Source organism: Moschus berezovskii, chromosome 22 (genome assembly GCF_049115385.1).
Source record: "Moschus berezovskii isolate FMDL1 chromosome 22, NW_MosBer_1.0, whole genome shotgun sequence".
Classification (NCBI taxonomy): Eukaryota; Metazoa; Chordata; class Mammalia; order Artiodactyla; family Moschidae; genus Moschus; species Moschus berezovskii.
This window is the reverse complement of record NC_142481.1, coordinates 45,198,615-45,217,438: the sequence shown is the minus strand read 5'-3', so window position 1 is coordinate 45,217,438 and position 18,824 is coordinate 45,198,615. Positions and strand designations below refer to the sequence as shown.

Here is an 18,824-nt window from a genome sequence, read left to right as displayed (position 1 = left end):
GTGGGGAAACCCTCCACCAAGTCCTTCGGCTCCCAGTCCTGGCCAGGGCGCGGCAGGGAGGGCGCTGGGGGCAACCGGGTGGCCAAGCTACAGAGGAGCCAGCGCAGCCTGCATCCGGGCAGGGTCCCGGACACGTGCTCTGCTGGAAAGAGGGACGCACTTTCCGCCCTCTGGAACGGTGCTTAGAGCGGAGATCTATCCTGGGAGGGGTTAGAGAAGCCCGAGGATCCGGGCGCTGCAGCCTGGGGGAGGGGACAGTGGGCGGGGCGGCACCGCCCACAGTCTACTCCCTGCGGAGCTGGCGGCGCCCTCCCTCCGGCCTCACCTAGCCTCGGGGGCCAGGAAACTGAGACTGGAGGCGGCACGCGCGTCAGGGGCGCCCTGACGCCCAGGTACGTGCGACCCCCGCCCCCCTCCCTAGCCAGGGTCGGGACGGTTGGACCCGGCGGTTGCGCTCCCAGACGCGCCGCACCGCAGCCTCTGTGACGCACGGCGCGGCCTCTGGGGCTGGACTGGCGGCTCGGCCCGGCGGGGGCGGGGCAAGCGCAGGAGGGAGGGGCGGGGCGGGGCGGAGCGAGCGGGGCGGAGCCGACGGAGGCCCCGCCCCGGGCCCGGAGGAGCAAGGACGCTACGGAGCAGGCGCGTCCCCCCCCGCCGCCGCCGCCGTCGCCGCCGCCGCTGCCGCGCCGCCGCCGCCGCCGCCGCTCGCCCTTCTCAGGAGCTGCCGCTGCTGCCGCCATTTGCACGGGGACCCCGGTGACAGGGGCTCGGCAGAGGGGCGGAGGGAGGGGGGGAGGGCCCGCAGAGCCCCCGAGGGCGGGAGCGACGCCGCCTGCGCCGGCCGGGCTCCTTGCGCGACCGCGCCGCCCGCGGCGGGCCCGGAGCAGCAGCGGCAGCGGCAGCGGCAGCAGCAGCAGCAGCAGCAGCCGAGGCCGGGCGTGCGCCTGAGGCGCGGCGGCGGCGGCGGCCCTGCGGGCAGCCGGGAGGGGCGGGGGCAGCGGCCGCCGCCGTTTGATGGATCCGAGGATCGCCTGGTTCCAGCCAGAGCAGCTCGGACCGTCCAACAGTCTGTGGATGCAGATCTGGGAGACCACCCAGGGACTGAGGAACCTCTACTTCAACCACCACTGTCACAGCAGCGGCGGCGCGAGCGGCGGCGGCGGCGGCGGCAGCAGCACGGCCACCGGCGGGAGCGGCAGCAGCACCGGCAGCCCCAGCGGCGCGGCCCCGGCCCCAGCCCCGGCCCCGGCCGGCATGTACCGCTCCGGGGAGCGCCTGCTGGGCGGCCACGCGCAGCCGGCGGAGCAGCGGGACTTCCTGCCCCTGGAGACGACCAACAACAACAACAACCACCACCAGCCCGCGGCCTGGGCCCGTCGAGCCGCCGCGGGCCCCTCGGCGTCCCCGTCCCCCTCGGCGTCCCCGTCCCCGCACTCCTCGACCGCCGTCCCCGCCGCGGAGCCCGCGGACCCAGCCTCGGGCAGCAGCAACAAGAGGAAGCGGGACAACAAGGCTAGCACCTACGGACTCAACTACAGCCTGCTGCAGCCCAGCGGAGGGCGGGCCCCGGGGGGCGGCCGGGCAGACGGCGGCGGGGGCGTGTACAGCGGGACCCCGTGGAAGCGGAGGAACTACAACCAGGGAGTCGTGGGGTGAGTGGTGGCCTTGCGGCCTGGTGGCCTGGCCCTTGCACACGCGCAGCCGGGCACACACCCACAGAAGGGGGGCTGGGGGAGAGCCTGGGTGAGGCCCCCCGAACCTCGGCCTGCCTTAACTACTGGTCCTCAGGGGACTCATGGCCGTCCCTCCTCCGTCCACACCTTCCCCCAACCCTCGTTCATAGTCCACACCTTTGCCCCCTCCCACTCTGCTCCACGCCTTTTCTGGACATCCTCTCAACCCTCCACACCCTCCCCTCACCTCCCTTAGTCATTCACATCCTCCTTCCTAACCGTTCACAGCTTCCCTGGACCCCACCCCCCATCCATCCACTCTTTCTTCCCATCCCCCCCAGTCAAACACATCTTCTCTCTCTTCTATCCCCAGCCCTCTAACCCTCCCCACCCTGCCCCCCATCATCACACCCCAAAATGAAGTCGCCTAGCACAGGCAAATCATTCATTCCCTGAGAACATTCCTGTATTAGTGCCTTTTCACGGTACCGGACCTGGAGGTGCTTTTCTGGCCAAGAATAGAAACATCCAGAAAGCTCCTCCCCCTCCCCCAATCCCAAACAGGAATCGTGGCTGCCCTGAAAAGCTTTGCTGGCTATGGACCCTTTGGCCCATCTATTTTTTATTTCTTAGAATTTCCTATGTTAGTGATGCCTTGCTGTGTCGGGAGTGAGGGATGAGGTGACAGTTAAGCTTAGGCTGGTGGAGATGGTGAGCTCTTCTTTTCAGGCGGATGGAACTTTCTAGGAGTTCATGGTCCTTGGCCCCAGTTTTTCACTGTAAAGTTGTCATCCTGGCAGAGACAGCCAATGCTTTTCATTCTAGGGGGTAACTTTATGCTAATGAGTGAATGTTGCACCACTAATGACTTTTTGTTTAAAGTTCAGCTGTTACAAAATGGAATCTTACCTGACCCCTAGTGAATTATGTACATAAGCAGGGACTGTTTCCAGGTCGATTTCCCCTGTGCTGGGTTAGATTACAAGTCTTACAAAAATTTTATAAAGTGAAGGTTTTGGGGTGTGTGTGTGTGAGTGTAGCTTGAGTATAGAGAATGAGCTTTAAAATTGCTTTTCACTTTTCAGATCCTGTTTTACATCGTGGGTTACAAGTAGGCAAGTGAAATCATCATTAATAGTCCCTTGTGGAACCTTTTCTTAGATTCACCCATTCAGATCTGCCCTGCTTTGGCAAGCAGAGAGAGTTCTGTGTACCTTTTTGAAGGGCTGGGTAAAATGAGTTGGTGGGTTCCATCTGCTTCTAGTGGGCTGGTGTCTGCTCTATGCTACTATTACAACTCCCACCCTTTATGGAAAATGCAGTCAAGCGTTTTAAGACTGGTTCTGGGGTACATGTCAAACCTGCCCTCACTTTCCAGGGGGGATCATTTTGGATTGAGTCCTCTATTGCTAAGCTTCAAGGGCGCTCTCCATGGTCATCTTCTTTCAATAAAAGGCTCATGGTTCCATCCTGATAGCATTTCTAAGATGAAGCATAAACCTGTGGTTTGATGACAGGCAAATTGATATTGAGGGATTCTGATAGTTTCATTTCACAGGAATAAGCTCCAGTTAAGTAATCACTGCCAGTTAAAACCTTCAAGTTCCCTAGGTTCATTTTACTGAAGCGTCTGCATATGTATGTGTAGCAAAGATGTATTATAAATCCAAAATGCTGGCTGCCTCTGTTTGATAGCTTAGAAATTCCTTTTTACTTGCTAATTTAATGTTGAGGATACTGTAAAAGGCTCACATTTGAGCTTAGGTAGAAGCAAGATACTCTTAGTCCTGGATTTAAATACTACATTGTCCTCAAAGGGATTTAGGAGAAGAATTGCCATTTCCAGAGGAATTGCTGTTTAAAAACGGATTGTAAACCTACCTTAAAACTGCTTATCAATTCATCATTCTTTTGCCTCCTCCTTTAGAGGATGTTCCCTGGTGGCTCAGAGGTTAAAAGCGTCTGCCTCCAATGCAGGAGACCCGAGTTCTATCCCTGGGTCGGGAAGATCCCCTGGAGAAGGAAATGGTAACCCACTCCAGTATTCTTGCCTGGAGAATCCCATAGACGGAGAAGCCTGGTAGGCTACCGTCCACGGGGTCGCAAAGAGTCGGACACGACTGAGTGACTTTACTTACTTTACTTAGAGGATGTCAGCAGTTAAATTTTTTAAATTTTATTAAGTGGGACCTAAGTGTTTTTGTAAGAGTGTCTGAGTGCTTAAAAATTCTTGTTGTGATTTGTGGATCCTTATTTCTTAACCTTTAGGAAAGTCTTGCTGTTTTTAATACAGATATTTTTAAAAATCTGAATTCAGAATGCACCTCAATGTTATGCTATTCTGAGATTAAGTGTAGTAAAACTATTGAGCGTTCTTGGGATGTGACTGACATTTAGCTAATAGGTTAAAAAATTGTTGTGGTCCTTGGCCTGTGAACTGGCATGATTGTCCAGGTAGGGAGAGGAAGAAAATGCTCAGGAACAGTGGCCTGGAACCCTGGGGCAGCTGGATACACACTCTGTCTCACATCTGTGATCTGTGTTCTGTTTTGCCACAGCAGGTTGACTTACTCCCTGAACACTCCAAGATACAGTTCAAAATCCCAAGTTCATTGCTCATGTTCTTGACTTTTTTGTACTTTCTCTGAAATCTTGCAGCGCTTGTTTCGTGCTCTTGGTATAGTTTGGTTATGTTTAATTTTCCTTTTATGTATATGTTTTCTCTTATCCACTAGCTCGCTAGTTAAGATGAAGCTTCTTTCTTCCTTTCTTTTTTTAGTTGAGGTAAGATGGAAATTTTTTAAATGTAGAGTAAGATGTTTGTATGGCATCCTGAAATCCTCATAGTCCTCTTTGAAAAGGACTCCTCTCATCTGAGCTTACCGTCTCAGCCCTCTCCAGGTATCCCTGATCCAGGGAGTTTGTTTGCTTTCCTTTTTTTCTTTATAAAGTTGCTTTCACTTATTCTACTTTTGGGGATTCATTCCCTTCCAACGCTGGCTATGGTGTAGGAAGAAGTCCACCTGCTCCTGGTTGTTCATGAAAATGACCTTTAAGACCTTTTCTTTTCGAAGATTTAATTGTTGATCATCATGGAGAAAGAAGAGATGACAAAAAGTAGCATACATAGGAAACTTTTGGAGAGTCAGAGTCCTTGGTCTTGAGCCCAGGTGTCCAGAAGCTTCCTTTGGAAGGTGCTTGGTGCTTGTTCAAGCTCATGAGGATAGGCTTATGTTGGCCACGTGGCCAGATCTGTAGATATTTTTCCAAGACTCGGATGACTTGTTCAAAATAATGTTTTGGAGTATGAATCTGACAGTGGGACATCAAGAAGTCCCTGCTGGGAAACTCGGGTTTAAGGAATAATTTCTTGAATTGGAATGATGGGGTTGGGAAGGGGAAAGAATGAATGTGTGAGGTACTACAAAGTAAGAATGGAAAAGATTCTAACTCCCTTTATGGATTTAAATCCATGTTATTAATAACAGCTTTGAATTTGAGTGACTGGGGAAATGTTAATGTTATTGTTGAACATAAGGATTAGGACCGTTGGTTTGGAGCAAAAGGTAAAAAGGTATGGTGATGTTTAGATGGAACTGTCTAGGGGGATGAAATTTGGGGGCTGAGATATAGTCATTTTCACTGCAGTAGGGCAGTGTCCTTCCTTGTGTATGTTGTACAGCGTAGCGCAGTTAAGTCCAAGATGCTGACACTGTTCTTCAGCACTGACCTTGTGGCCTCTTTCTGTTTCTACACAATATGATCATTGGGATTGATGTTAGTGCTGGCTCCAAAGTGATTGGGCAGATTAACATGAAAGAATTTAGAGGCCTTAGTCCAAGGGCTTGTTCTAAGTATAATTTGGTGGCTCTAGTGGTAAAGAACTCGCCTGCCAATTCAGGAGACATAAGAGATGCTTGAGCCCTGGGTGGGGAAGATCCGATGGAGAAGGAAATGGCAACCCACTCCAGTATTCTTGGCTGGAGAATCCCGTGGACAGAGGAGCCTGATGGGCTGTGGTCCATAGGGTCGCAAAGAGTCGGACACAGCTGAAGTGACTTGGCACATAATTTCTGTGTATTTGCATGTGTAGCCCACAGGGATTGTGCAGTGCACTAGGACCTTCAGGTTACTGAATTTTCTGTATTTGGGTGTTGAAGTGTGCTTTCAAGAAGACATTAGGTTTTCTGCACTGTAGATTCTACACTAACAGTGTAATTCGTATTTGAGAATCTCACATCTGGTATACCGTGTACAACTAAGCTGCTTCCATGCCACAACTCATCTGTCTAAAATCTGTGACAATGAACAGTGTCAGAATCATTGGCATTTTAGCCCGTGGAATTTTCCTTCAGTACCCTTTAAGTTTTTAGGTGTTGAAAGGCAAAAGGGTACAGTGACTGGAGCTTTCTGAAATCTACCCTGGGTTCGCACAGAAGGTTTAGCTTCTTTTGGAAATGAAGTGTGAGAAAGGGATACCAGGAAAGTCTAAGGTAGGGAGGAGGAGGGCTTGTGTGTTACAGCAATCCCGTCCTGGTGTGATAAATGACCTTACGTCACAACTTCTTCCATGAAACCCCTATCAATAAATCCTAGTGTTAGGAGTCTACAAGGTCCATGGGAAGAAAATATACGGGCTCCCTTGCTGATACTGAACTGATCAAATAGTTGTGGTTAGGTATTTTTATACCTGTTGAAGCTGAGAAAAATTTAAGGCACTTTTCTAAGGAAAGTAGAAAAGCAAGGTGTTGTATGATTTTACTCAGCTTCCTATTTTTCCTTTAGAATAAAATTTATTGGAGAAAACTGTTTCAGGATCACACCCACTGCACTGGAGACTGTTAATCATTTATACACACATAGGTATGGAGTAGTCTTGAAGGGACTATAGGCCAGAGAGGATGCTCATTGGAGGATTAGGGTCCAGCTCCCAGCAGCTGACTGAGACTCCTGTTTTGACTCTTTCCTGCAGAGCTGGCTGAACAGCTCAGCCTGCTTCAGAAATTTAGAGGACTGGCCAGTAGAATGTTCTTTGTAACCCTCAGAATATTTGTTAGGGACTCAGTTGCTACAGAACACCAAAAAGACTTTCAATTCATTTTTTACCATTTTTGACATGACACAAAATTATTTTTTTCTAAGAGTATTTATTGATGTTGAGGATGTCCTCAAGCTAAACTTTTCATTAATTTGAACCCAAACAGCAGCTGTTAATTTACTCCATCCTGTAAGTTACTTGATGATATTAGAGACTTCTGAATACTTAAGGGCTTTGGATCATGTTGAAGTTAGAGTTAAAAGATTTTGGGAAAAAACTGAATGTGGAGATGTTTTTGTTGTGTACTGGCTCCTTAATCACTTGAACAGTGTCAGAGTGTGAAAAAAATCTTGCCATATGCATAAGAGATTTAATGTAGTATCTGGTAACTGAACTCTGGAATTGTAGCTCAAGTCATGCTTTCTGCTGAAGTAGTTGGAATAGTATGCAGAAACCTATGTTTTCAAATTAGTTGCTTTATTAAAAATGCTCTGTTCTGTAACAATGCTCACGGAGCCTTTTTAACCATGTTCCATATACTAACTTATACTATGTTAAGCCTTTTGTATTTGTTCCCTTTTTCTCATGCGTTAGCCCCATCTAATTTGTTTTAAACTTTTTATTTTGAAATATAGATTCCCAGAAAGTGGCAGAAAATAATACAGAAAGATCCCATGTTCCCTTCACCTAGTTTCACGCAGTGATAACATCTTACATGACTGTTGTTTAATCTCAAAACCAGGAAATTGACATTGTTATAATCCATAGCATTATTCGGATTTCGCCAGTCCTGTATACACTCATTTGTGTACGGTGTGTTTAGTTCTGTGAAAATATTACATGTGTAGATTTGTGTGACCACCACCACAATCAATATACAGAACTATACCATCACCTCAAAGATGCCTTTATTTTCATGCACACAGCCCCTGATTTCTGACCTCTAGCTGTTCTCCATATTTACATTTTTTTTTCATTTTGAAAATGTTATATAAATGGAATGATATAGTACTTTGACTTTTTTCCATTTACCGTAATTCCTTGAGTTCTATCCAAAATTTTGTATGTCTTAATAGTTCCTTCCAGGTCTATGCTGCACATGGCCAGATCTTTAGTTGTGGCATGTGGGATCTAGTTCCCCAACCAGGAATCAAACACAGGCCTCCTGCACTGGGAGTCAGTGGCCCACCATAAAAGTCCAGTAGTTCCTTCCTTTTTAATGCTGAGTAGTGTTCCAAAGTGGAGAAGGCAATGGCACCCCACTCTACTACTCTTGCCTGGAAAATCCCATGGACGGAGGAGCCTGGTGGGCTGCAGTCCATGGGGTCGCTAAGAGTTGGACACAACTGAGCGACTTGACTTTCACTTTTCACTTTCATGCATTGGAGAAGGAAATGGCAACCCACTCCAGTGTTCTTGCCTGGAGAATCCCAGGGATAGGGGAGCCTGGTGGGCTACTGTCTGTGGGGTTGCACAGAGTCGAACATAACTGAAGGGACTTAGCGCGCATGCATCAGTTCAGTTTAGTTCAGTCGCTCAGTCGTGTCTGACTCTCCACGACCCCATGAATCACAGCATACCAGGCCTCCCTGTCCATCACCAACTCCTGGAGTTCACTCAAACTCACGTCCACAGAGTCGGTGATGCCATCCAGCCATCTCATTCTCTGTTGTCCCCTTCTCCTCCCACCCCCAACCTTTCCCAGCATCAGAGTCTTTTCCAGTGAGTCAACTCGTCGCATGAGGTGGCCAAAGTATTGCAGTTTCAGCTTTAGCATCAGTCCCTCCAATGAACACCCAGGATCGATCTCCCTTAGAATGGACTGGTTGGATCTCCTAGCGGTACAAGGGACTCTCAAGAGTCTTCTCCAACACCACAGTTCAAAAGCATCAATTCTTCAGCGATCAGCTTTCTTCACAGTCCAACTCTCGTGTTCCAAAATTTGGAGATATCACAGCTTAACGATGGAGGACATTCCAGAAGAGTTTACGTATAGTTTTTGGCTTTTGCAAATAAAACTGTTTCGTGAGGTACACATTTTTATGTAAATATAAGTTTTCATTTTGGAGGGATAAATGCCCAAAAGTGCTGGGTCATTTGGTAAGCACATATTTTGAAAGAAAGGGTAAACTGTTTTCTAGAGTCACTGTATCAGATTACATTCCTGCCAGCAATGTATGTGTGATCTGGTTTCTCTGCATCTTTGCCAGCATTTGGTATTATCACTTTTTTATTTTAGCTGTTCTCATATGAGTAGCAATATTTTATTATGCTTTTATCATAATAACCTTCTCATGAATAATAACTCCACCTAATTTTAACTTTAATTTTTATTTTAAAAACTTGGCAGTATTGAGAATGTCTGCAGTTAAAAAATCTAAGTAAAATTTACTTAAAAGGGCCTTATTTTTCGATTTGCTTTGATTTTAGCAATATCGCTTGAACTCTTTTATCTTTGAATTACTTTGCAGTGTTTCCTTTACATGTTTCTTTTTCTTGGAAACTGGAATGAAGTAGAGTTTTATTTTCATTTAACTAAAAACATAAAAGAGTAACTGCAGAGTTGATTTCAAAATTTAGAGTCCTTCTTTTCATATGTTTTGAGTAAACTTTATTTTCTCTTGGCTTGGCTGTATTTTGGGGGAGACTTGGTGATGGACAGGGAGGCCTGGCGTGCTGTGATTCATGGGGTCGCAAAGAGTCAGACATGACTGAGCGACTGAAGTGAACTGAAACCCTGTGTTTAGTGGTGATTTTCTTTGTTGATGGTGGTAGTAAGGTTTTGTTTTTAACAATATTTTTATATCTGAACAATGCCTTCAGACTGTGTAGAATAAATATTTTATCTTCATACCTCTGCTAAAGTAAACTCTGTTCCATTGGAACCATTTTCTGGACTGAGAATTGGGACCTGGTCTTTTATTTTTTCGTTACCAGTATCTTGGAGTCACTGTTTCGATTTTGTCAAAATAACATAACTTCTAGCACTGTCACATTTGTATTATAAATTAATTATATTGTAAATTTCTGCCAAAGCAAGAGTAAGGATGCGTTAGGATTGTGGTTGTGGAGTTATTGTCTAGTAATTTGGATTTACTAAAGTGTTAGGCCTGTGATAAGGTTTTAAATTTGATGTCTTTATTCTTTTATTCACCCTTTGTTTTCTTCTTTGAGGTGTAAATACCACTGTTTGTTAGGATACTTGTTTTTAAAATCAATATATATTTGTTACTTAATAAGTGCTGATTATCAAAAAGAAAAATACAGCTAAACCAAATGAAGGACAATAGCCCCTCTAATACTACTACCAACACATAACTGTTAGCACATTTTTAGACTTTTTAATGTATGTATACATATATTTTGTTTTTTCTATCATTATGGACTCCACTGTGGGTATGCTTAATTTTTTTTTTTTTCCCCTACTTAAGCAAAAAAAAATTTTAAATAACAGAAATGTATTCTCTTGCAGTCTGGAGGCCAGAAGTTAGAACTGGTTTCTAAGATTGTTTTCTACTTTGGGAGAAGGGCATCAGACTATTGTGGGCGTACTTTTTTTTCTTTTTAAGACTTAAAAATTAAAAAAAATTATTTATGTTTGGTTGCCCAGGGTCTTTGTTGCTGCGCACAGGCTTTGCGGCGAGCAGGGACTGCTCTTCATTGAGTGCGCGGGCTTCCCATTACCGTGGATTCTCTCGTTGCGGAGCACAGGCTCTAGCCACACGGGGTTCCGTAGTTGCGGTACTCGCGCTCAGTACTTGTGGCTTGCGGTCCCTAGAGCGTGGGCTTCAGCAATTGTGGTGAACTGAGGTTTGTTGCTCCAGGGCACGTGGAATCTTCCTGAACCAGGGATCGAGCCTGTGTCCCCTACACTGGCAGGCAGGTTTCCATCCACTGTTCCGTTCCGTCGCTCAGTCGTGTCCGACTCTATGGGACCCCGTGGACTGTAGCCTACCAGGCTTCTCCGTCCATGGGATTCTCCAGGCAAGAATACTGGAGTGAGTTACCGTTTCCTTCTCCAGGGGATCTTCTCGACCCAGGGATCAAACCCAGGTCTCCCGCATTGGAGGCAGACGCTTTAACCTCTGAGCCACCAGGGAAGTCTTGTGGGCATCCTTTTTTGAGTTAAAAAAATTATTAATGTAACAAACATCTTGCATATGAAATATATTTCTACAACATTTTAAAATACCTCGTTAACTTTAGTATGACTCTGTGTACCTACTGTGTGTGGACGTGGTATTCCCTTGGTTGAATGCACCTTAGTTTATTTCACCAGTCCCCAGGTGAACATTTAGTTTGTTTTTCCAATCTTGTTTTTTATAAAAGATGTGTTTTTAGCTAACCCTGTGCCCCAGAGAAGATTATTTATTTTTCTACTTATTTTTACTTAGATAAAATTCATATGCTGTCATATTTGCCCTTTTAAAATGTACAATCCAATGGTTTTTAGAATATTACAAGATTGTGTAATCATCACAGCTATCTAATTCCAGAACATTTTCATTACCAAAGGAAGAAACCCAGTACCCATCATCACTCTCCACTCTTCCCTTCTCCTTCAGATCCTGGGAGCCTCAGACAGACTTTCTGTCCCTGTGGATTTATGATTCTGGACATTTCATAAGAATGGGATCATGTAATATGTGGCCTTTTGTGTCTGGCTTCTTTTGCTTAGCATGTTTTCAGTGTTTATTCATGTTGTAACATGTATCAGTCCTTCATTTCTTTTATGCCTAAATATCCCAGTGTATGAATATACCACATTTTCTTTATCTGTTTATTAGCTGGTGGACATTTGGTTTGTTTCCATCTTTTGGCTATTATAAATAATGAACATGCATGTACAGACTCTTTTGTAGATATGTGTTTTCATTTTTCTTGGGTAAGTGCCTAGTAGTAGAATTGCTGGATTAAATGAAGTGGCTATAGTATTTTTCATTTTCGTCACCGGCAGTAACTGAGGGTTTTTAGTTTCTCCATGTTCTTGTCAACACTTGTCATTATCTGTCTTTTTGATTATAGCCATCCTAGTGAGTGTGAAGTGGTATCTCATTGTGTTTTGATTGCATTTCCCTAACGACTAAGGAAGTTGTTGAGCATCTTTGCATGCACTGGTAGGCTGCATGTATGTCTTCTTTGAAGAAATGTCTATTCAGGTTGCTTGCCCGTTTTTTCTTTTTTTTTAGTGGATTGTCTCTTTACTGTTTATTGTAAGAGTTCCGTATATATTCTGGGTTATAGACCCTTATCAGATGGGTGATTTGTAGATACTTCCCCCCATTCTGTGGATTGTCTTTATACTTTCTTGATATTATCCTTTGAAGCAAAAGTTTTGTTATTTTTATTTTTATAAATTCCAATTTATCCATTTTTTTTCTGTTGTTTGTACTTTATGTGTCATATCTAAGAAACCATTGCGTAATCCAAGATCACAAAAATTGACCTTTATTTTTTCTTTTAAGAGTTTTACAGTTTTAGCTCTTATATTTAGGTCTCTGATCCATTTTGAATTCACTTTTATATATAGTGTGATGTAGACATCCAACTTTTCTTTTGCCTGTGGATATCAGGTTGTCTCAGCACCATTTGTTAAAGACTGTTCTTTCCCCTTAAATTGTCTTGCCACATGGTTATTTCTTGAGGATGAAGTTTTAGATTGAAGAATGTTTTTATCTTTTAAGGCTTTTGCCAAATTTTCCTGTGGAAGATCATGTCAATTTACCCTAATGTCAGTAGTGTGCATGAGTCCAAATTTTCCCTAAATCTTCACCAATGCTACATATTACAAATAAAAACAAATACCAATACAAAAGAAAACAGTTTCTTTTTTATAGGTAAAAAATATTATCTTACTGATTTCATTTGTGCGTGCCTTCACATTACTTGCCTGTGTATTTTTGTTTTCAATTTCTTATTTTCCTTGCCTATCTTTGTCTTGGAAATGTTTGTCTTTTTGAGAGCCCTTGCTCTGTCCTGTTACAAGTACATGTAATTTAAAATTCTGATCTTACGATTTATAGTTTTTATTAGAATATAACTTACATAGAATAAAATTCACCCATTTAAATTGTACAAGTAGGTGACTTTTGGAAATATATACAGTTGTGTAACCATAACAGTCAGTAAGTAGGAAGAAGATATAGAATGTTTCCATCACTCAGAAGGTACAGAAGGTACCCTCATGCCAATTCAGTCATTCCCTTTCCCATCCTTTGCCCTAAGCACCCACTTTTGCCTTTTCTTGGATTTCAATTAAATGGAATTAAATATACTATATATAGTATACAGTCTTTCACACCTGACTTCTTTCTCTTACCATGATGTTTTGGAGATTCATCCATATTGTGTGCAGTATTGTTGTTTGTTAGTTTTGAATGCCGAGTAGCATTCCATTATGGATCTATCACAATATGTTCATCTGTTCTTTATGACCTGTAGATTTTGCAAACATACCCACTCTTTTTGGTTCTATATTACTTACTATTTTGTGACTCATCTCTGAACAGACCAGAATGAGCCACACACTTTTTAGTTGGAAAATCAACTGCTATATGCAAGCCACTGTGCTAGGCTTTTTGTGGGAAGTAAAGACAGAAAACAGTCTCTGCCTTCCAGGAAATTACGGGTTGGTTGGATAAACTATTAATAGATAAGGTGGAGAGGTTGCTTTTGACTAGTGAGATAAGGCAAACTTTGAGAAGAGTGGAGATATTTGCTGTTTTGAAAGATTGGTTAGGTTGTGGAGGATTGCAAAGGACAAATTGATTGTATGGGTTTCATATGATAAATCCTACTGGGATAGGTTGGATATACAGTTGTCCCTGGGTTCCATGAGCCCCTGTCGATACCAAAATATGGAATGCGCAATCCCTTATGAAAAATAGTGTAGTGCAGTGAATACAGTTGGCCCTGTCTATCCGTGGGGTTTGCATCTGCAGAATCAACCGACTTCAGCTGAAATTTTGATCCATGGATACGGAGGACCAACTGTATGGTATTTAGCATAATTGAGATAGATGAGGAGCAGGATCTACTGTGATGGTTGACCTTTCTCAGGAATTGTGAGATCTGAAATTACTTCATTTCTTTAAACCTTTTTATTATGGAAAATTACAAACAGTATGAAGTTAGACAGAAGAGATAATGAACTTTCATGTATTCATCACAAAACTTTGACAGTCATCAAACCATGACCAAACTCATTTTACCTGCATGCCAATCCATTTCCATCCCACTTTGTTTTGAAGCAAATTCCAAGTGTCACATCATTTTACATAAATATATCTATATGTGTCTCTAGATAAGGATTTTAAAAGAACCATTATCATAATACCATTATTACACCTGAACACACAGATTACAATAACTCCTTAGAAAGTGAAAGTCGCTCAGTCATGTAGCCATTCCCTTCTTCAGGGGATCTTCCCAACCCAGGGATGGAACCCAGGTCTCCCACAATGCAGGCAGATTCTTTACCAGCTGAGCCACAAGGGAAGCCCAGATAACTCCTTAGTTGCATCAGATATCCAATGTTTATATTTCCTCTCCCATAATTATATTTTTTAACAGTTTGTTCAAATCAGAATTCAGATGAGTTTCTTGCATTGCTATTGGTTGAAATGCCTTTTAAGTCTTCTAATCAACAGCTTCTCTGTCATCTGTTTTCCCTCCTAGTTATTTGTCGAAGAAACTGGGTTGTTTTTCCTATAGACTTTTCTACTTTCTGAGTTTTGCTATTAATAATTGCATTCCTGTGGTGTCAATTTAATATGTTCCATTGTCCCCCTGTTTTTTCTCTAAGTTTGTAATTAGATCTAGAGGCTTGTTTAGATTTTTTTGTTGTTTGCAAGAATGCTTCATAGACAGTGGTGTTTACTTTCCCCAGGAGAGACATTGTGTCTGAATGTCTTTCTTTTTGTAATATTAGTAGCCATTAATGATCATTGTTTATATGTATTAGTTCATTATTAGGGTTGTAAACATTGTGATATTCTTATTCTCTTGATCTTTTCTCAGTTATTAGCTGGAACGCTCGTAAAAGGAGAAACTTTTCCTTCTCAGCCGTTTGGCTGTCTTGAAATACAATTCTCATAGGGAAAACAGGGTAAGAGTGAGAAAGGGGATGTAACTTTTTAACTAGTTCTCTTAACGAGCTGTCATCCCTCAGGAAAGAGAAGCAAGGTGGGCTGCAGGAACTGAAGCGGTCTTTGGGCCGACTAGTGCCTGATGTGTGGGAAAGGCAGTCGTGAGCCGTCCTTGCCCTTTGGGTGGTTCCTGGGACTGTCAGGGGATCCCTTGGCCCATAGCCACAACTGACCTTTGCTTTCAGCTTGTGGTAACTGAAGAAAACCACGATGGATGTAGTGGCCTGTGAGCCTCTGCTCAGGAGGCAGAATTCTCACAGCCTTAGCTCAACTACCAGGAGTAGTACATTTGTTTTTTCCTTTAAATTAAACTTGGATTATGTTTCTTCATCTTGTGCTAATACTCTTTGCTGCTGCTGCTGCTAAGTCACTTCAGTCGTGTCCGACTCTGTGTGACCCCATAGACGGAAGCCCACCAGGCTCCCCCGTCCCTGGGGTTCTCCAGGCAAGAACACTGGAGTGGGTTGCCATTTCCTTCTCCAGTGTGTGAAAGTGAAGAGTGAAAGTGAAGTCGCTCAGTTGTGTCCGACCCTTAGCGACCCCACGGACTGCAGCCTACCAGGCTCCTCCATCCATGGGATTTTCTAGGCAAGAGTACTGGAGTGGCTTGCCATTGCCTTCTCCGGCTAATACTCTTTAGCCTTAGGCTAATGTAACCCGTACAGCATATAACAGGAAGGATTCCTGCTGGGAGTGAATCTTTAACACTTTACCTCCAATCAAATGCTTTTTTAAAAGCGTCTATTTGCATATTGAAAACCATGTAGCAAGCTGTGTAAAGGAAGACTCCAAGAAGATGACCTGAACTGAGCCTGTAGGTCATGGTTTGGCTTCAGCTTCCTTAGGAGTTTGTGGTCACCCCTTCTGGGGAGTCAGTAGGCAGGGAAAACTGTAAGAACTGGCAAAGTGGAGATATTCATAGACGTTTCTCTTCTGAAGTGCTACTAGTCTTCTGTCTTTCCTCCTCAAGAGCCTGGTGTGTGTGTGTTTTATATCTGTGTGTCTGTATTTGTGTGTCTGTAATTTTTTTCTTGAGCAGTTTTATGTTTATGGAAAAATTGAACAGAAATTACAGAATCCTCATATACTCCCTCATTTCCCCACCCCCACCCCAGTTTTCCTTTAATTAACATACTGTATTTGTAACACTCGATGGGTCATATATTGATACAGTATGATTAATTAAAGTCCATCGTGTAATTGGGATTAACTCTTTGTATTGTACATTCTGTGAGTTTGGCAAATGTGTATAATGACGTGTTTCCATCATTACACAGAATGATATCACACAGAATGATATCCCACAGGATAGTGTCATTAGCGAACTGTCCCATGTTCTTCCCATTTATCCTTTTCTCCCCCCGAGCCTCTGGCAACCACTGATCTTTTTGCTGTCTCCATAGTTTTGTCCTTTCCAGAATGTTATGTAGTTGGAGTCATACAATATGTGATCATTTCAGATTGTCTACTTTCACTTAGCAGCATGAGTTTAAGGTTCCTCTATATCTTTTCCTGACCTGCTAGCTCCTTTTTTTTGGTTGAATAGTACTCCATTGTGTGGATATGTCACAGCTTATTTATCCAGTTACCTGTTGAAGGATATCTTGATTATTCCAGGTTTTGCTGTTATGAATAAAGCTGAATGCAGGTTTTCGTGTGAACAGCAGTTTTCAGCTACTTTGGGCTAGTACCAAGGAGTGTGAAATTCCTGAATGGATGGTAAGAGTTTATTTAGATTTATAAGGAACTTCCAAACTGTCTTCCAAAGTGGTTACACTATTTTGTATTCCCACCATTAATGAACGAGAATTCCTGTTGCTCCACATCCTCTCCAGCATTTGATGTTGTCATTGTTTTAGATTTTTGCCATTCTAACAGATGTGTAGTGATATCTCATTGTTTCAATTTGCAGTTCCCTAATCATATATGATGTCAGGTATCTTTTCATATACTTATCTGTCATCTGTATTTTCTTTGGTGAGGCATCTCCTCAGATTTTTTGATTTTTTAAAAAATTGAAGTATAGTTGACTTACAATATTGTGTTAATTTCAGATGTACACCAAAGGAATTTGATACGGATTATACTCCATGTTTTGCTCATTTTTAAATTGACTTATTTATTATTGAGTTTTAAATGTTTTGGATACCAGTCTTTTATTAAGTATGTGCTTTGTAAAATGTTTTTCCCAGTCTTTGGCTTGCTTTTTCATTCTCTTGATGGTGTCTTTTGCAGAGCAGAGGTTTTTACTTTTGTGAAGCCCAGTTTAGCAATTTTCTTTCATATATCGTGTTTTTGGTATTGTGTCTGAAAAGTTATGGCCAAACTCAAGGTCACCTAAATTTTTTTCTATGCTATCTTCTAGGAATTTTATAGTTTTGTGTTTTACTTTTAGGTATATGAGCCATGTTTTAGTTAATATTTATGAAAGATAGACCGTCTGTGTCTAGATTCATTGTTTTGCATGTGAGTATCCAGTTGTTCAGCACTGTTTTCTAAGAAGATTGTCCTTGCTCCGTTGATTTGCCTTTGTTCATTTGTCAAAGATCAGTGGACTGTGTTTTGTGTAGGTGTTATTTCTGGGCCCTGTCTTCTGTTCCACATCTAATCTTTCCCCAGTACCACATAGTCATGATTACTTTGGCATCATTGTTAAGTCTTGATGTCAGCTAATGTCATTCCTCTGACTTTATTCTTCTCTTTCTGCATTATTTTCGCTATTCTGGAACTTTTGCTTTTCCATATATATTTTAGAATTAGTTTTGTCGTTATGCACAAAATGTCTTGCTGGAATTTAGATTGGGATTTCATTGAATCTATAGATCAAGTTGTGAAGAAATGGAATAGCCCTCTGTTTCTTTAGGTCTTTGATTTCTTTCATCAGAGTTTTCTTTTGTGAACTTACGTTGTTAGATTTATACCTAAGTGTTTCTGTTTGGGTTTTCTGCTAATGTATATGGTAATTGCATTTACGACAGAGAATGAGATGGCTGGATGGCATCACCGACTCTGTGGACATGAGTTTGAGTGTACTCCGGGAGTTGGTGATGGTCAGGGAGGCCTGGCGTGCTGTGATTCATGGGGTCGCGGAGAGTCGGACAAGACTGAGCGACTGAACTGAACTGAACTGAATTGCATTTAAAATTTTAAATTTCCATTATTTGTTGCTTGTATTTAAGATAGTAGTTGACTTTTTAAATTAACTTTGTATTCTGTAACCTTACTAGAATGGCTTACTAGTCCCAGGAATTTTTTTGTTGTTTCTTTGGGATTTTCTACAAAGATAATCATGTTAGTAGCAAACAAAAGCAATTTTGTTCTTTCTTTCCAGTACATATACTTTTATTTCCTTGTTTAGTCTTACTGTGTTAGGAGTTCCAATATGATGTAGATTAGGGGTGGTGAGAATGGACATCTTGCCTTATTCCTAATCTTATTGGGAAAACATCTAATTTTGTAAGATTTTTGTAATATATTCTTTATCAAGTTGAGGAACTTCCCTTTTCTTTCTGGTTTTCTGAATGTTACTTTTTTCTTTCCTTTTTTTTGGCCACGCTGTGAGGCATGTGGGATCTTATTAGGTTGGTACATAAGTAATTGCGGTTTTGGACTGTGAATTTTAAATCACTGTATTATAACTAGGCTCAAACACATCTTATTAATCAAAATAGGAACCATTACAATCAGCACATTTTTGCCATTGAGAAATAAGTTTGTTTCTATAGCCTAAGAATCCGTGCTTCAGACTTCGATGAACTCTTGGAAAGCATTTTCTGCCTCCTGCTGGTTGTGGAATGTTTTGCCTGCAAAAAGTTGTTGAGAGTATTGAAGAAGTAGTTATTCATTGGCGAAAAGTCAGGTTTGAATATGGCTGGTGAGTCAAAACTTTATAGCCCAATTCATTCGACTTTTGAAGCCTTGGTTGTGCAACATGCAGACAGGGATTGTGGAGAAGAATTGGGCCCT

General features: G+C 42.8%; 1 protein-coding gene across 4 annotated transcripts in view; it reads left to right on the top strand.

Annotated features, from left to right (window-relative positions):
- The first annotated feature begins 301 nt into the window (after window positions 1-301).
- Window positions 302-18,824, top strand: part of TENT4B (terminal nucleotidyltransferase 4B) — a 73,932-nt gene continuing 55,409 nt past the window's right edge. The window contains exons 1-2 of one of the 4 annotated variants that reach the window (XM_088830267.1): window positions 302-392; window positions 1,140-1,652. In XM_088830267.1, coding sequence (XP_088686393.1) covers window positions 1,255-1,652 — 398 coding nt within the window. In that variant the 5' untranslated portion in view covers window positions 302-392; window positions 1,140-1,254. Of the gene's footprint in view, window positions 393-889; window positions 1,653-18,824 lie in introns of those variants that run through there. The other 3 variants (XM_088830266.1, XM_088830265.1, XM_055412812.2) reach the window with 3 other exon arrangements.